General features: G+C 43.3%; 1 protein-coding gene across 3 annotated transcripts in view; it reads left to right on the forward strand.

Moving 5' to 3' along the window:
* LOC138203483 (estrogen-related receptor gamma-like) overlaps window positions 1-19,181 on the forward strand; it is a 31,801-nt gene that overhangs the window by 9,313 nt on the left and 3,307 nt on the right. For 2 of the 3 annotated variants that reach the window (XM_069158377.1, XM_069158375.1), the window contains exons 2-6: window positions 6,004-6,255; window positions 6,403-6,560; window positions 8,168-8,284; window positions 14,090-14,200; window positions 14,941-15,123. In XM_069158377.1, coding sequence (XP_069014478.1) covers window positions 6,017-6,255; window positions 6,403-6,560; window positions 8,168-8,284; window positions 14,090-14,200; window positions 14,941-15,123 — 808 coding nt within the window. In that variant the 5' untranslated portion in view covers window positions 6,004-6,016. The remainder of the gene's footprint in view (window positions 1-6,003; window positions 6,256-6,402; window positions 6,561-8,167; window positions 8,285-14,089; window positions 14,201-14,940; window positions 15,124-19,181) is intronic. The other variant, XM_069158376.1, reaches the window with a different exon arrangement.

Consider the following 19,181-nt stretch of genomic DNA (forward strand, 5'->3'; position numbering starts at 1 on the left):
CTTCATAACTATTCACTCTACCATCAAAGAAAAGGATTTCTACAATATTTTCTCATCTGGTTGTTCCAATACAGTATCATTGTTTCTTTTAGAGGAATGCGTCCACATCCACATGAACATTTATAACTATACTTATCTTCCTTTAAATGAGGTCGGTGTACGTATTTGCTTTTATATACAAGTTATTTCATCCCTAAAATCTCTTCTAGTTCTTGCTGATAAACCTTTTTTTCCATTAGCGGCCAATCAAAAAGTATTTTTTTTTTAATTCATAGATGATTCATTAGGTCTATAAAATGTCAGACAGCAGCCATGATTGCTCATCACACTTTCATGTTGCAATGACATAAGTAGAAAAGCAGCACATTTTCTCAATTTATAATATGAAACTACATTTGATTGACTGATCAGTTAACCGACTCGTTGTTTCAGCTTTACTGAGGTGTGATGAGAACAGATTTACATAAATAACAGTCAAAGTTTCTGGGAAGTGTAGGAAGTGAAGTTTTCCCAGGTGTTTGTTTGCACTGGTTGTCGTTGTTCAGGCTGTTTGTTTGCTGATAGCGATGGTAAGTGGGTAAGACCCGTTTGGAGGAAACTAGTGAGAGAAGCCGGTGTGAGAGAAAGAGAGCAGCCTGTGTCGTCTAAAGCTGGTGAAAATCTTCCCCAGCAGACACGAACAAAGCAACAGAAAGCCTTGGCAAAAGATGTGCCAAGCATCTGTTTGATTGCCCGCAGACTGCTTTTTGATTGCCTCTCTTTGCTGTAATCATAAAAAAAAAAAAATCATGTTCATTATCATCACTGCTGCGCTTTTATCAGCTGAGGCATAATCAGTTTGTGCCGAGAAAGAACACATCTCAGGGAGCATCTCGGGGCTGAAATTAACTTTCCCCGGCAAAGAAAGATAAAAGAGAACAGACAGACAGAGGACGAGCAGACATGTGGACGCACAGGTCGGCTGGCTGACAAGTGAAACGAGCAGGCAGATAAAGAAGTGACGGTGACGGCCACAGATGATCCTCATGTATGGCACACTATCCGAGTTTCCAGAGCCTGCGGGTCCAAGCTCCAGCCACGGGCACCTCATCTCCCAGCCTCCTATCCAAAGCCTGACTAAGGCTCTTACGGCTGGCTGGGGGTGCCACTGATCCCTGCTCATCTCTGGCTCATTAGTAAAAACAGAAAAGAAAAAAAAAAAACACTACTGAGACCCCACTGACCTCAATCACTACTCCTCAGGGTTGGGGGGGGGGGAGCTAAAAGGTTCGTCAACAGGCCCTCAAAAGTATTTGGCTTTTTGTGATATTAGAATCTCAGTCGGCTCACAGTTTATTTTTTACTTCCTCGTAGATTTGGTTGGTTTTACTCCTTTTATTTTCTGTATTTCCTTCCCTCCCTGTTTCCCTCCCTGTCTCCTTCATGCGGTGGGTCATTGTCTGCATTATGACTCTGCTCATTTGAAAGTAAGTGTTGCCCTCTCTATTCTTTCAACAACCCCCCCCACCCAGGTTAATGAGCCACAGGACTGCCCCTTTCTTTCTGTCCCTCCCCAGCTTTTTCACACTCCCTGTCAGTCTGCCTCTCTTGTAATTTCTTCCCGCCTCTCTTCTTCTCCTTCTTCTTCTTCTTCTCCTTTTTGTCTGCTCGTCGTTTCACCCCGCATTTTATACTTTGTTGCCAAAGTGCAATTAAGAGTTGTTTTGGATACTGGCACACAAAAGGAGGAAGGTATGATAACTTTGAATGCGCAGATGCATGTTCTGATTTATCCCTGCTGCACTGGGCTGCGGCGACCGTCTTTCTGATGGGCTTTTATGTGGCCTTGTAGCTCAGTAATGTGTCAGAGTGAATATCACATCACATCTGATCACCCCACTCCAATGGCATTTCATTAAGAAAGCAAAAATGCTAACAACCCATCCCCCTTCTCTTCCACCTCCCCCCCCCCCGTGATAGGTTATAACGGGGAAAATGAAATGTAATGTAATGTAATGAGGGCAAAGTGTAATTCGCTCTGTACCTGTCAAGAAACTTGACAGCACATTATGGACACCTGTGAGGGATAGTTGCCGAGTTGTTTTTAAGGGGAAACTGAAATCTATTCGCTGTAATGTTTTTATAGACTTCAAAGTGGATTGGAAACGTTGGGAGATGTAGGGGGGGCAGAATGGTGGGGCGAAATTGCATCAGAGTCGTAAGAGTCGAGTTGTAACTTGAAACTAAAGAGAGATTATTTCAGGGTTTAAGAGCAAGACCGGGTCAACAAAAATATCTTAAGTTTAAGTTTCCAAAGCAGCTGATAATCAATATTTTCTAATCTTAACTACAGATCTGATATGTGTAATTTGAAGAGAGAGCAACCCACAGAGGAACCCCCATATCTCCACAGAGCATTTTAGCATCTTTAAGCGGATTGTTTTGGTTTTTATGACTTTCAACTTTACCATTTCTGTTCACTCTCTCATCAATGTAATTTTCAGCCACAGAAATCACAGGTAAAACCTCGCTGCGCTATCTGCTCAGCGGTGGAGCATTTAGCAGCAAAAGAGGAAGATATTTCCCTCAGCAGTTGGTGGAGACCAAAGCAGAGCCAAATGAAGGGTGAATATTGGACTTTAACTTGTTTGGTGACCAGAAACAGGATCACAAATTACTGCTAATGTTGCTGTATTGGTTGGATGTGTAAATAGATAAACATAAGCTTCCATGTTTTTCTGCGATGTGGCCAAAAAAAACAATAGAACTTCTACGGGCAGCTGTACAAGCACTTTAACAAGCCACATCTGATCAAAACATGTCTAATGAAAAGTCAACTCAGTAAAAAGTTTTGGTCCTTGACAGTTATTGATGCTGTCTGCTATGAATAGCCTATATTTTATCCGCACCAACAACAAAAAAAAGCATTGAGGTTTGATACCCAGCCCCATTTAAGACAGTTACAGTTGCTTAGAGGCTGTTTCTATTTGGCTATTTCCAATCCAGACATCTGGCCTGTCAGGGAGCGGATCAAAAGTGGTCAGCTTCAGGCAGACTTGTTTCCACCTTGCATCAACATGAGCCCTGGGTGACCACTTGAGGTCAAACCTCACTTCCCCCGCTGCTTATGCAAATGAACACGTAGGCTACGTCACGAAATATACAAGTAAATAAGCACAAGAACAGAAACCTAAACACCACAACCCCAATGACTCGGGTCAGATTAATTCATTGATCCAGCGCGTCTCCGCTGCGGTGGATCAAAGGGGGCGGGGTCTCATACAGCTGTGGGGCTGATGTGTGCCGGAAATTACAGGATATCAACTACAAGACAAACAGATGCACGAGAAGAGGAGTTTAAACTACGGGTAGGCTAATTCATGCGCCGTGTGTTACAAAATGCAGGGCTGTGACGTATTTCACGTTTGTAAATGTCTGAATACTGAAGTTTCTAAATCTAATTCACAGCCTGAAACGTTCGGATCCTTGGATTAATTCATTATTAATTAATGATTGATCCACAGCGCGCTTCCGCCGCGTCTCTCCCACTGCTGTGGATGATGTGTGTCGGAACTAACAGGATATTAACTAAAAGGAAGAAGAAGAAAAAAAAAAAAAAAGATAAACCCAGAGGAGGCTTTGGTGAAACTAGCGTCATGTGTTTTAATTCACTAATCAGCTGCTTTATGACGTCAGTTTGCAGTAAGTTTCCCCTGCTGTCAGTCGGCTACAGTTCAGATGCACTCAGAAGAACCACACAGGAGATTACATAAAATTAAAAGAAGAGCAGGCAGAGATCAGATCAGGTGAAAGACTGAATGGAGAAAAATAATAATAATAATAATAATAATAATAATAATAATAGTAATAATAATAATAATAATAATAATAATAATCAAAAACTAAGGAACCTGCTGTAACGTGACGGTAACTCACCGGAGCACCGGGTCAGATACCAACACGGGAACGTGGAGCTGCATTTTTATTTTTATTTTTTATTTTATTGATATTCAGTGGACGTCAGTTGAGTATAGTCTTACGATGCCTCCTCAGGTCGCATTGTGTGTCCACTGCTGCACGAATGTGGACACACAATGCGCGCCGGGCCACCTCTGACTGTGGCCTGGACTGACCGGACCCCAATGCTTCTTGGGTGTGTTTCCACCTGTACTTTTTTTTTTTTTCTGGCCACTTGCGGTCAGACATTACGTCCGGATTGAAATTGAACTATAGAACTTCAGTTCCTATGGAACCGTTGGCTCTTTTGGTTTCTCCACTCTTACTGTGCATCGCTGTGTCTGTCCTCATGGGCTCGTAGAGGGGTCAGTCGCGCGTGGCCACGGATTACTCAGCGGGTGGTTAGGAGCAGCCCGTCTTTTTGCCTACCAAATAATCTGTGTTCGGTAGAAGACTGATTTACATGGCAGGAAACAGACGGACCTGGACATCAACCGCACATGACCGAGAGCAGAGAGGGAGAGAGCGTCTGCACAGTCACTGCGTGTGTGCGTGTGTGTGTGTGTGTGTTTCACAGCAATGGGGAGGCAGGGAGGCAGAAAGAGAGAAAGGAGAGAGTTTTTTTTTTTTTTTTTTTTTTTTTAAAGTTGCCCTGGCGACAAACAGTTGCATGGAAGTATGTGTTTGGGTGTTTATGAAGACACGTGCTTTAAAATGTGTCTATACATTTGTGTGCAGGGGACCTCTGGCATGTTCCCTGAAGTGTAGTGGGAGACTGTCTAAGCTTTTTATTTTTAAATCCACGCATAAACATCGGACGCCACAATGTGAGTGTGTTTTCAGGATGTGTGTGTGTGTGTGTGTGTGTGTGTGTACGCGTGTGCGTGTGAAGATCACATGCCTGCGAGCCTACTGTACACTTCAGCTGGTCTCAGATGCTCGTTCTCCTCAGCATGGTGACAGAGAGTCTGTTGTGGTCACATCTTAATCCAATAATAGAGTCATGGTGCACACTTTACCATGCAGGCTTAGAAGAAGATTTATTTTGAGCATGTATTAGAAGTATTTATGGAAAGTATTTTTTGAAGATATGTTGATATTACATCTATTACATTAGCTAATTATTCATTTTGGGACTGACTTCCCATTTGACGTAAACAAAAAAATGAACCAGCACCCAAATTTGTGAATATTTTTCAAAAAGTATCTCCACATTTCCTTTAAAAAAAAAAAAAAAAAAGCCTGTTAACTGTAACAACCGTTGCAGGCTGCTGAGTGTTTGACGGGTCAACTGTAATGAGTAACTGAGACACAAAAGAGACAATGAGGAGAAGACAAGAGGCCAACAACAACCCAGATTGTAAACTGTTGTAGGCTTCGGAGTGTTTGACAGCTCGGCTGTGGTGAGTAACTGAGACAATAGAGAGAAGAAAAGCTGCCAAAAAGAACAAGAGATAGACAGAAAGAAAGTGTGTTTGGATGGGATGTAATGGCGATGATAATGCAGATGATTGCTGGGTTGACTATTTCCCTACGTTTGCTTAAGCAAGCTCCTTCTTTGAAAACAAAGCAGTGTAATGGACAGCAGCTTTGCATATGTGGGACAAGCACAAACGGCTGGTTTAGATAGTGCCAGGATGGATGGATGGATGGGGAGACGGAGAGGTGGCGGTTGTCAATGCGTTCGAGATTGATGAGCGAAACAATTCAGCAGAAATAACACAACATTTCTGAGCCTTTGTAGCTCTGTTTGTGGTTTGAAAAATACACGCCCGTGTTTGTTTGAGAGTTATGAACATATCATTTAATGGTATAGATTTTTTTTCAAGCTGCTCATTACCTGATTACCATCTGTGTAAGTGATGCCTGACTTAATAAAACTTCCTATAAAACTAATTAAAACCCACAGACCTGAAGGTCAACTGCATGCATTAATATTAATCACAGTATCAAGGTCACTTGAAAGTCTCTCCCCATCATGAATATGTATTAAAATACAGGTCATGCAAACACATCGTTTCTATTAAATCTTCTCTTTATTTTCCCTCTTCTCTCTCTTTCCTGCAGGCATCTGGGCAGGATGTCAGTGAGGGGCTTGGACCCCCCCTGTCCCACCTCTATAAAGCGTGAGCCCTCCAGCCCCAGCCCCAGCTCTCAGGGCGACGTCAGCCCGGCCCAGCCCAGTCCCGGAAGCTCCTCCTCGGACACAAACTCCAGCTACGGTCCCCCTACCAAGGGCCACAATCATACCAATGGGCTGGACTCGTCGGGCCTCTACGGTCACACAGCAGGGCTGGCCAACAATGGAGGAACGAACAGGTCGGTTTACACGTCATCTCTCCCCTTATCTTCCGTCCGTTTCACCTTATTTCACATGTTCAATGGGACTTGTACTCTCTGAGGACATTCACATTATTGTTCCCTTCACCTCCTCCCCATCCCGTCTCTCCCTCCACATCTGTCCAGGAGGTTTGGGGAGGAAGAAGGCCAAGTGAAGTGTGAATTCATGCTTGGCTCGGTGGCCAAGCGGCTGTGTCTGGTGTGTGGTGACGTGGCCTCGGGCTACCACTACGGTGTGGCCTCTTGTGAGGCGTGCAAGGCCTTCTTCAAGAGGACCATCCAGGGTGAGAGACAACACACACGCACACGCACACGCACACGCAGACACGCACACGCACACACACACACACACACACACACACACATATATAAAACACATTCACGATGTTCAGTTTTATACATAGTAACAGAGTTTATTGTGCATGGCTGATAGTGCCTTCCTGCATCATATAAACCTGTTTTACAAGCAACATGGTGCAGATGCAGTTGGACCCTAAATGTTTGTTTTGGTATAAACAAGCCCTGATCAGTAAGCTCATAGCTCCCGTCTGCTGCCTCCCAAACCACAGAAAGGCTTTAAGTGAAGATCTGTTTGCAAACAGCTGATATGTGGTTAAGCAGTGCATCGTGTGTATAGTCAACATGTTTGAGTTTAGGTTTTAAAGCCACTGATAGAATATGGTGCTGGATGTGTGTGCATTTGCCTCAGCCCTGCGTCGGCGCATTAAAGGGATTGTCCTGCACATTGTTGGCTGTCGGCTCGGGTCGAGGAACCTGGCAGGCTGCGTTTTGTTTGGGCCTGTAGAGGTTGGCTACTGTAGATGGGTTCAAAGGCCAAACTCGAGCGTCTGTCACTTCAAACGGGGAGATCTGATGTCTGGCTCATCAGATGCTTCCTGTTTCTGATCGAGGGTGGCAGCTGAGAGCGCCTGCAACTGGCTGAACGCCATCAGGCTTAACATGCGACTTTGGCTGCCAGTCAGGTGTGGGGAACGGGTTGGCTTTTTCTCTCACTACTCAAACTGTGAGCGGTGAAGCCAATTTAATGTCTCAAGAATAACAAAAAACGATATTGAATGTAATGTGAATTTATCAAAATGTCATTTTGATAACCACTGAGCCTTATTTGAGTGTAAAGGTCATCAAGTTACCTCAGTTTCAGGTTCATGCTACAAATTCCTAACAGAGAATCTGAATTACAGAACGGATGTGTGGAGGTCAAAGTGTTTACGAGGCAGAGACGGTCAAATGAAAAACTTCCAACCAAGGGTCTCCAACCTTTTTTCCTCTGAGAGCTAATTTGACAAAATGAAAGTGTCCGAGAGCTACTAATTTTTAGTAACATTTATTCACAAAGCTGAGCTCCACCCAAACCAGCTGAATAAGCTTCTTTTATGTGACCAATAGCAAATTGATGGGGGCGGGATGTCTAGGAATTTGATCGGACAGAAATTTAAACACAGTTACCAAGTGACTCTGTGTTATCAGATTAATGTACATATTGTTTGAAGCTTCAGCGAGCTACTTTGAAACGGGTAACAGGCTACTGGTACCTCACGGGCAACAGGTTAGGGCTCTACACAGTTACATTGCTTAAAATGTAGGATTAGTGTATTTAAGGGGTGACCAGGACCTGTCAGCCCAAGTTTAGACCTTTATTTTTTTTTAAATCTGTTTCTCACAAGTCTCCTAACTTTGCCCTTTAAGGTCTCATACTCCAACAGGTTTCTGTAAAATGAAGATTTAGACATAAAAACTGTGAAACACGACATCTGAATAAGAGAATTCTGGCTCGACAGAATCAACAGGTGATAAAGAATAATATTGACCTGATGCTCTATGGTGTCCAAGGCAATTACAAAGTGTTTTCTTCTCTCTCGTCCTCCTCTAGGTAACATTGAATACAGCTGTCCAGCGTCCAACGAATGCGAAATCACCAAGAGGAGGAGGAAATCTTGCCAGGCTTGTCGATTTGTGAAATGTCTGTCGGTGGGCATGTTGAGAGAAGGTCAGCCATGCACTGAAAATCACTTTTCAAAGTTGGGTCAAAACCTTGTTTGGGTTGCTTTTTCCGAGATCGATCTGTCTACGGACTTGACAGGAGCTCAGATCTCATGCTTTCAGGAAGTTGAAGTGGAGAGCGGAGGCCGACGCAGGCCGACGCAGGCCAACGCAGGCCAACGCAGGCCTCGACTGCAATTTCTTTAGCTGTGCATTCCTGGAAACAATAACCTGAGATTCTCCTAATCTCTCACCTGATAAACATGTGACGGCATGTACTGTAACCGCGTAAACGCAAGTGAAACCTAACACGGCTGACAGTTAAACCTAAAGCCCTTTGTGTGTGTCTCGGTCTCTGTGTGTGCAGCAAACACAGGGCTGAACAATGCCTATAGCTGTGTCTTTGGGAGGGAGGAGAGGGCTACCAACTCTTCAGCTGTGTCAAGTCTTTGCTCCACTCCAAAATAGCCTCTGGACGTCTGCCAGTTTGTGCCGGTGTGTGAGCAACACTGCAGCAGCTTCTGAGATAATAGAGGGAGCTGCGAGCTCCTGGGACGAGACTTCACAAAAATGAAAACTGAAGAGATTTTTTTTTTTGTAAAAGTTTAAGAGATTTTTCTACCGCAGGGAATTTTAATGGAACGGGACAAGTTGCCTACCCTTCACAGCTCACTGCTTTGCGATTCAAAAATAAGGTTTTACCGCTGACGCCGCACATTATAGCGTATTTACACTCATTCGCAGAATCTTCTCGGTGAAATTAGCGTAAAAAGAATATAAAATACACCAAATAATTTCAGAGATGAGCTCTCACATTCCTAATTATTTGTGTAGCTACTTTCTACTTTGTAAAATGTAACCCTGCAAGTTCAAAGAGGCGAAATGACGACGTACGCATTCCACAGATAGCCTGTGACAGCGGTCAGGTGCTTCTTTTGTCCGACTGTGTGCCTGCATGGTGACATATTGTGGTCCAGATTTAGAAGTGACTCAAAAAGGAAAACATTGGCGACCTCCTACTGTACCAGCCACTTGTTGCCTGCTGTGTGCGGCCCAGAGAAGATAATAAAGAGTGGAGAGCAGATAAAACATGCGAGCGTGTGTAGGTTGGGAGACTTCGAGCCATGAGGGGAAGTAAATGTAAAGATAAAGCATTTAATAGTCATTTATTCGTTTTTATACACCGTTAATAATTATAGAGTCACTGCAGAGGATAACAGTTTGAAAAAGTTCATTCAAAAACCTGCATTTAGTTACATGCTGCAACTGTCTGCAAACCATGCTTTGTTTTTGGAGCCGTTTATACTCCGATAAAGGAGGGTTCATTTACGATCACTCCCTCCATTTTGGACTCGACAACTCTGCTTTGCCTGAAAGGTCGGTGCTGTCTGAATGGCTCGCTATTAGTCAAAGGTGTGAATCTGTGGGTCAAAGTTTGCAAAGTTGAAATGAACAACAAGCCTCTTCGGTCAGGGTGTGACATTATGGGAGATGCCTATTGTTAAAATATTGAATAAGTAACGATATAAGATAAGTTTTCAAATTAATTACCATATTTATCGAAACATATGATGCACTCCAAACAACATACTGTTCAGAAAGGCTGTTTTTATTGTTTCCGTCATAATACGATTTTTAAAGGTGTTTTTTTGGGGGTTTTTTTTTACATCTGACATCTACAGAAGTTCTGGTTTCACTTCATCTCTGTATTGATTTTGCCACAATTTATTTCTATTTTAATACTTGATGTAACCAGACGTCTAAAAAAAAAAAGGAGCATCCCAACCAATCAAATTTTGGCTAAAATCATTACCGACACCGTGGACCAACTTCAAACGCATATTGTAGTCAGTGCATTGCAGAACGACGTTCTACTTTCACTTCTGGGTTTTACCTCCAAATACAGTGATCGTGTTTTTTTTTTCTGTGATTGCTCGTCATTTGCCCTGTCAAGACTTTGTTGTAGAGATTTGAATACTTTTGTAAGTATAATGTTTCCAGAAACAATAGAAAAGGTGGCCACAGCTATGAAAACATAATCCCAGTTGTAATAAACTGGAACGATCCTTTAATGTCACCTACTCGTCTCTAAACTCACAGCAGTATCTGCTTATTGCAGGTGTGTGTGTGTGTGTGTGTGTGTGTGTGTTCATAAATGTGCGTATAAGTTATGGACACACAGAATTATAGCATCTTTACACGTGTTTGTGTGTAAGAGTATGTGTAAACGTGTCAGTCAGCCGTCACCTTTGTGCTCGCACCTCTGTGTGTTTTCGCGAGTGTGTGTGTGTGTGTGTGTGTGTGTGTGTGTGCGTGTGCGCGGGTGTGTGTGTGTGTGTGTGTGTGTGTGTGTGTCCTTTTTGGAAATTAGCTGCCTGTGATAGGGTATAGGTGCATCACCAGCATCCCAGCCTCCCTCCTCCCTCAACCCGCCTTTCTGCTGTCCTTCCTCCCTCGTAAATTCCTCCAGATGCCTTGTGGGATTCCTGGACCTCCGTGAAATGCGAACTGCCCCTCGTAACTCCTATCGTAAGCGCCCTCGTAACGCGCTTCATCGTGTCTCGTAATGCCCTTCCTCCCCCGGAGAGGCCGCAGTAAAGCCTGAGACAGAGGAGCGGTGAGGTTTAATGGGGAGACTCAGAGCCATATTAAATACACAGCTAAAAGACGGATAGACCCCAGGCAGGATTTGATTAAGCCCTGTTTAGTGGCCATTTCCACAGTTGCTGTCGCTTCTTGGGGCAGTAAAAACATGTATGTTCACATAATGACAACAATGTTTAAAAAAAAAATATATACTTTATACCACATGAAATTATGTGAATCTGTATTTTTATGGTGTAACAGTTTATGTTCCTTAGAAGTATGAGCAGCGGCGGAGCAAGGCCCTATCGAGGTACCCGACTTTCTTCGTCTTATCTCACTGTCTCTCCCTCGCTTCTCACTTACGCGGTCTCAGGTGTTTTAATCTGCGTTTCGATAAAAGCAAGACGTGTTGTGCTTCATGCTTCCAAACGCAGCGCGTGAAGGGAACGTAACGCCGCGTCGTGTCGGTGGCAGCCGTGTGTACATTTGTCACAATATCTGAGAAGCGTGGGATTGTTTATGGTGAATACATGGTGGCGGCAGTAATAGAAGTGGGGAAGCACTGCCACAGAACAGGGTATAACCTGCGTTAGTCTGGATCAGTGGCTCGACGTCAGCGCTCCTCATCCTGCCGAGTGCAGCGGGCATTTTGGGAACCTGCAAAGCCTCTCGTGTGAAAGTGCAGACGCCCTCAGAGGAAGGCCGAGTGATGAAAGAGGCAAAAAATAACACAGTCCATGTTTATCGAACCCTGATGGGCTGCTCAGAATAACTAGGAGGCGGTGTGTGTATCTGTTTTGTTATCCGCCAAAGCTATTCTTGGCCTTTTAGTTGTCAGCACATTCCACAGTGAAAAGTTACACTTAGCTCAGATGTGTGTGTGTGTTTTAACGCTCAGAAATAGAGTAGAGTATAATAGTATAGTAGTTATAATAATAGATAAATAAAACACTTTTCCTACAAATCAAACAACCGAAGCTGTTTGACTTAATCCGGTGTTTGCCAACAGTTAGTTAAATCGAACGTCAACACAGCGTAATGCATCCTCTCCAGGTTAATCCACACTTATGTGCCCCTCATGACATCATCAGGGGGATCAGGGGCCATTACGTTTCCACAACCCATCTCTCCTTTAAATACCTTGTTCATGTTCCCCTGCTCTAACCCTAAAAGCCCACATCTTGATCACTATCGGACAAAACGTAATGCCCAAGCATGACTCAACAAAACGACCTAAACGCAACTGACAAACTGAAGCTGTCGCACCCGTAAGATTCAAGCCATTTATTTCCCCCACTGTCTTTGGAAGTGTGCTCAGTTGCTGTGGAGATGGATCAGTTGTCATGCAACCTCATAGCTGTTTGTGGCACTTTTAGCTGGAAAGCGAAGAGTGACAAAACAATGCAAAGTCTAGTTGATGGTTGTTGTTTTTTTTTTTTATCTTCGAGCTTTCAATGACCAGTGAAACTAAAGTGAGAGTACATTTAGGTCAGTTAGAAGTTTCCAGTGTCAATAACTGGTTTACTTGGTTTACTTGTCCAGCTCTATTTCAAATGGTAGATTTAAAGCCTCTGAAAACGCGACTTAAAATGTCAAGTATTTCTCGAAACAATTAAAATAACCAACAAATAATGTTTAAACTTTGTAAAAAGAAAAAAAAAAGAAAAAAGCACAGAGTTAAACACCAAAGAACTCAGCTGATCTGTTCCATCGGGACTGTGTAGGTGTGGTTTGATTGACAGTGGCTCGGACACATAATCCAACGAGTATTTATTTAATGCAAATATTCTTGAAACCTGATCGGTGCAGGAAAAATAAACATTATCGCATTTTCTAAGTTGAACCCTCACACTTTTAAATGTGGAAATATACACACACACACGCCGTGATATTTAACCACTGTGCTATGTAAGAGCCTGTTGCTTTACAGTGAAGGTCACAGGCCATATTCACACTCCTTTGCTTTGTTATGCATGATCCTCTCTTCCATCATACCTTTATCTCTGTTCATGGCACATTAATCAACAAAGCACAAATCTTATAAAATGACATAGAATTCTTTGTTAAAGTAATAGCTGCCTATAAAATAAAACAAAATAGATTTACGAACCAATGGTGCAAAAATCTTAAGAACCTGCCCATGAACTGATAAAACCCCGCTGCACATTTTGACACGCCTGATTAAGAAAACATTACGTTATCTCATGTTCTTAATGTTGATGCATGCTCTCCATAAATATCTGCAAGAAGAAGTACAGCCGGCTGGGGGCTCAAAGGGAAGGAGTATTACTGTGAGGTGTCAAGGGAGGGAATAATAACCCCGGCACGTCTCTTACAGATGCCATTATAGATCTATTCAGGGCCACTCTGGCTATTTACACTGTAGATCAGGTAATCCAACACCACTACTGAAGGCTCCCACAGTCACGTTCACACTCACTGGATACGTTGGTTTTCTTCGCAGCATGGTGACTGTTAAACTCCACACAACACAACACAACACACACACACACACACACACACACACACACATGCTGTTAAATCCCCATCATCATGGTGACACAGTGCCTTGTTAAGATGGGCAGTTGTCACCGGCTGCTCTAAATTTGTTGGGTGTCGTGTTACAGGATGCATGCTGCAGTGCCGGCATTAGACTCGTCCCGTTCAGTCTCCTCGGGTCCTCGTCAATACCTGCGAGCCGATGATTGGGCAACATCCCGATGGTTTACTGGGTTTAACGTGAAGCCTTTTTTCTCATGGCGGACTCGTTTGAAGCTGTTAAATGTCAAATACTTCACTGATGAGAAAAGAAAGGCCTGCACACGCACACTCCAATCCCACTCCAATATATTTGGGAATTTTGATGAAATTTGTTGCATTGTGATCTTTGCATTTAAACCCTCATCTACTTCCATAATTTGATGGTTTTCTGATTACTCTGTTTACAAAATGCACAAAATTTTCCAAATTATAATTCAACCTTTGATTACAATTACTATTTATCACTACAATCTAACAATTTAGATGCTTTTCAATCATTAAATCCAGCCTGAAATTTTTCTCCCTTGTATTTGAACATCATTACAGTAAGTCCTCAGGCTCCAAGCCCTGGACTGTACATGCCTGGGTGTCCTTAGAGTCGAAGCACACCCAGGCATGTACGGTCTATTTACAGTGTGATGACCGCTAGAACACCGTTAACGTCCTGTTATCGTGTTTATTGTAGGTGTGCGTCTGGACCGGGTTCGAGGTGGCAGACAAAAGTACAAGAGGAGAATAGATGCTGAGAACAGCCCGTATCTGCACCCTCAGAGCGCCTTACCACAGAAAAAAACATGTAAGTGATCAAACAAATGTTCATAATAGTGTAACTGTTCAGCGATCATTCGATGTCGATACAAGAGGCTCCTACTTCATCTGTTGCGCTGTCGTCTTATTCACAACAGTCAAATCCTGCTTTCTGTGATGTTTCCTGTCATAACGTATAATAATATTTATATCCAGTATTGTAATTAGTAATGAGTTGATATTATTAAGTCCCCAAAGTAGATTCTGAAGTGAGAAGACTTGATTGGCTGTGATGAACCGACAACACCAAACAAAACAGTTTTCAGTGTTGTTACATAATGCAGTCCTTTTTTTTTTTTTTTTAGATCATCTCATGGGTTGTAAATGTTTTATCAAACTTTGGCTGAAGGAACATTTCTCTGCCCAAAAAGGAACATTTCACCTCTCAGCTTATCCGAAGGTTTTATCATTTTAAGATACATGTCTGAAACTGGACGGTGACATAAATCACTTTTCCCCTTTTCATAGACCACAATTCAGCAGAGACATTTTTAAAAAGGATCGAGGGCAACTGTTTATCTCTGACTAACTTTTCATGAATGGCAGCACAATATATTGTTAATGTGATTGTTTCTGAAGGTGTTTGTATGTACTTTTGTGTGACTGGCTGTGTCTTCTCTCTGTTTATTTTCAGGTTTCTCTTGCAAAGTAGATCTCGATCTTAGTGAGATTCCCTAACTAAATAAAAATGTTTATTAATAACAGTACACTGTCACTCATCTGTCTAAGTTTCTGTAGGTGGTGTGGTCGAGAACAAGGTGGTGTCTCTGCTGCTGGTCGCAGAGCCAGAGGGAATCTTCGCCATGCCGGACCCCACGGTACCGGAGAGCGACATCAAGGCTCTGACCACACTGTGTGACCTGGCTGACAGAGAGCTGGTGGTCAACATCGGTTGGGCCAAACACATCCCAGGTAAGATTCAGGATGAATCCCCCGCCCCCGTCCCACTCGGTCTCAGTTGTTCTCTCACACACATTAGCTACATTAAGTCTGTAATCAGATCAGAGGAGGGATTGTTCTGACTTGTGGTTGCCAAGACGCTCACTGAAAGCCCGGGGGGGAGGGGGGGGTTGTTGGCTCAGCTGTGTGTTATCTGTCAGTCAGCCCTTTGTGTGGGCAAGTATGTGTATGTGTGCTGGAAGTTGCGTGCCGTGCCCTTGCTGACCAAAGTGTGTTCCTAATATATCGACCAGATGACCAGTGGCCACCTGGAAGTTTTAATTCATTTCCTGGGCCGCAGCCGTCTCCTCCTGTGGCCTGAATTACGGAAATCATCCTGGCACTTGGAACACACTTAGCTTCTCCTCTGACACAGGAACAGCAGAAGGGATGTCCGGAGGTTTTGTTTTTTTTTCCCCTACGGATGAACGGGTGAAAGCAGAGCGGAGGTGCATTCTGACAGCTTAGCGGGATTAAAATGTTGGTGCACAGCTATGTGACGGCTCTAATCACGTGCAGCAGAAGTTTGCACTGTGACTCCGCTTTGATACTTGACTTTTAAGAGTTTTGACAAAACTCTGAAATGAAACTTGCACACTTTAGGTGTGTGTTTTGGGCCACCCTTTTGGTATAAACTTGCTCTGCACTGACAGACTAAATTCTCCTCGTGCTACAGTTCGTTGGAGAAAGGCATCATTATTTCCATCAGCTTCCCTATCAAAGTGTGTGTACGTTTGTCAAGATAAGTTCTGAAATGACAGGCTTTAAAGAAAATTTAACAACTCTGGAAAAATAGGGGACAACAGTTTGAGCCTTATTTTCACTATTGATGAATCTGCCTGTTATTTTTCATGTTTCATTTAGTCAAAACATTTTCTTATATAAGAAAATGCTGAAAAACACCCATTAATCTCACATAGTCTAAGCTGATGTCTTTATAGTTTGTTTTATTCAACCATCTGTCCAAAAAGATATTCAATTTGTAATCGATATAAAACACGAGAGAAAGTTGCAAAGTCTCAAATTGTAGGAGTATTTTCGCCTGAAGAAATTACTGAATTGTTTGTCAAAAATGCTGCCTGTTAAAGTTTCTATTGATTGTCTGACAATCCCTTAAAAGTTATTACAAATACAGGCAACGCAGAAAAAAACTGTCTGAACCCTCAGGACTTTACTTTAAATTATAACATACATTCAATCGTTTGAAAATACAACACGTTTTCTTCGTAAATGTGTTTAAAATGATGCAAGTAGAACGGAAATGGTGCCGCTGTATAAAATCAGGCCTAAGGACCCTCTGAGCAGGACCACACCTGCAGGAGTCTGGTGGGCGGAGTCTGGTGGGCGGAGTCTGGTGGGCGGAGTCAGGTCGTTAGGGAGATTCAGCTCACCTGCTGCTGCTCCACTATATTAGGTGGTGGCATCCAGCCAGTCGGTTTCTCTCCCCTGGTTCACACTGTGTTTGCTTTTCTTTTAGTTGCACATACGTTAGTTCTCCCCCCCACCACCACCACCCCCCTTTAGTTTGCCAAGAGAAACTTATTTTTAGTTGCAACTCGTGCCTTGTTACCCCCCGGTTTGCCGAGCCCCGAGCCAGGTTGGGACAAGTCGGCACGACCGCATTTACAATCAGAAAATCTGTAATGAGATGCCTTTTTTTTTTAACCTTAAAGCTACTTAAGAGGGAAATATAAAGAATAGAATGAACTTTCATGTTCAGGGTTTAAACAATCGACGTTTTGAAAACTCGCGGTAAATAATCAACGATGGAATTGACGCCGTACTCTAAAGCGTTTATCTTTACGTTTCTCCTTTGTCTGGTCCTCTTCTCATCTTTGTTTTCCTTTATCAGCCGCGTTACCCAAACCCAAAACATCACCACGGAAACACCTGGGCTTTTTTTTTTGTTGATGCCTTGTCCCTGAAATGCTTACAAAACAAACAAAGCAGGTGTGTCTGTGTGCCCGTGCTTGTATCTCATTACTATATTTGTCCCTGTATTTCTTCCTTACCGAGTGGACCTGAAGCAACCATTTAAGTGTGTATTGCTTGTTTGGTGTCCCTCATCAGCGTTTCCATTGTTCTGATAGAAAACCACCACCACCTCTTCCTCCTCCTCCTCTTCAGCACCCCCTCCCCCCTCCCACCACCACCACCACCACAGGCTGCTACGGTCCATCTCCTTTCTCCCGTTGTTGGCTCTTTACTGTCACCGGGCAAGACGGATGGAGTCCGACTGATGGGTGTATTTGTAGCCCGTCTGCCAGTGGAGGATTTTCAGGGAGAGCGGAGCGGCGGCGAGAGGCGGCTGTACGCGCAGCAGATACCCACCTGAGGGCAGAGAGGGACGGGGAGCCATGTTTTTTATCCGAATGTCAGGCGCATTTTACTCAAACTTATGAAATGTCACCCCCCCAAAAAAAAAAATATAGTCGCACGCGTTAAAATGCGTCAGGCAGGTTTTGGCAAACAAATAGCCTCCTTAAAGTTGAAAAAAACCCAGTGTAATTTAATAACTAAATACAAATAACTGATCTTTTGATAAACTGGAATAACTCATGAGGCCAGTCAAGCCAGACCTGTTGTTATTTATTCAATACATGTCTCCCCTAAAGCACTTAGGGCACCTTTTTTTTTAACTTTCTACAATAATCCAGAGATCTACTGGTGAAACTATCAGTCAGTAAGTGTTTAAAGTGAAAGTCTTTCATGAGAAACAAGCTCAATGAGTTTATTGCAGAGTTAGATGAGATCTATACCATGTCTACCTAAACACCACCTCCACGCGAGGCTGGACCCGGTTAGCTTAGCTCAGCACTACCGAAACAGGGGAAACCAGTCAGCCTGGCTCAGAAAAACAAACGATATAAAGATATACAGAAGCATTACAACAATACACACGAGAAAGCCTGTGTCTGATATATTTGACCTTGCTGGGTGATACGTATGTACACCAGGCTATCGCACTGTTACCTATAAACACGATGAAGGGACGAGTCTACAAATTTTGGTTGACATCAGCCGATCAACCTTTTCAGTTGAACAGAAAAAAGACAAGAGATAAATGAAAAGACAGAGACACACAGGCAGAAAAAAAAAAAAAAAAGGAAAGGGCCAATAAAGAGGAAAGAGATGAAGAATAAAGAAAAAGGAGAAAAACTGAAAGTGGCCTGAGATGAGATGACAGACATCACGAGATAGGAGACAAAAAGAAGAAGACGGGACAATGGTGTCATTCCAGGAACAGGTTGAAGAGGTAAAGGAGACCAAGACGGCTCAGCTGACAGTAAACAAAGAAAAGAGGTAGAGAGAAGAGACGCATACAGAGAAAATGGGTGTTTAAAAAAAACCAGTCTGGCCCTTCCTAGCAGCGTAATGGCCATGTCACATCAGCTCTGGATGAGTGGCAGGACACACGGCCCCCATTGCTGGGAGAAGCAGCGTCCTGGGCAAAGTGGCCCAGGCCATCTGAGTTCTTTGCCCAGGGGGAGGTGAGTGTGATGGGGCTACTGTCCTGGCTGTTCCCCCTCCTCTGTGTCTGCTCTTATCAGGCAGATTGACAGTGATGTAGTCTGAAGTCAGAGGGCCAGACTGGCAGATGAGCTGGCTAAAGACCAACTGCCCTCTTTGTTTTTGGCCTTTTTTTTGAGTCTGTGATTCAAGTTGGCTGTCGAATATGTGTGTGTGTGTGTGTGTGTGTGTGTGTGTCCTAAAGGCGACTGTGGTGTGACTGGCCTTGTGCTATTGTTGGTATGATATGACCACTGAGATTTCTCCTCCTTTGTGCCCTAAGTGAACTTTGCAGCATCCCTTTAAAACACGACCCCTTTCTCTTTTACTGAAGGTTTAAATTGTATTTGTCCTTCAAATCTATCAATATGTTACTGGAGATTTTATCACACAGGCTCAAACACACACTCACACAGGTCTCTGTTCCTGATCGATGGTCCTGTGCCAGAATACTGATCCCTATCGACCAATGAAATTGTGTACAGACGGCGTTTCCAATCAATCAGGGAGTGATAGTGGGG

Source organism: Embiotoca jacksoni, unplaced genomic scaffold, assembly GCF_022577435.1.
Source record: "Embiotoca jacksoni isolate LCO1_2020_lvr unplaced genomic scaffold, fEmbJac1.0.p SCAF_23, whole genome shotgun sequence".
Classification (NCBI taxonomy): domain Eukaryota; kingdom Metazoa; phylum Chordata; class Actinopteri; family Embiotocidae; genus Embiotoca; species Embiotoca jacksoni.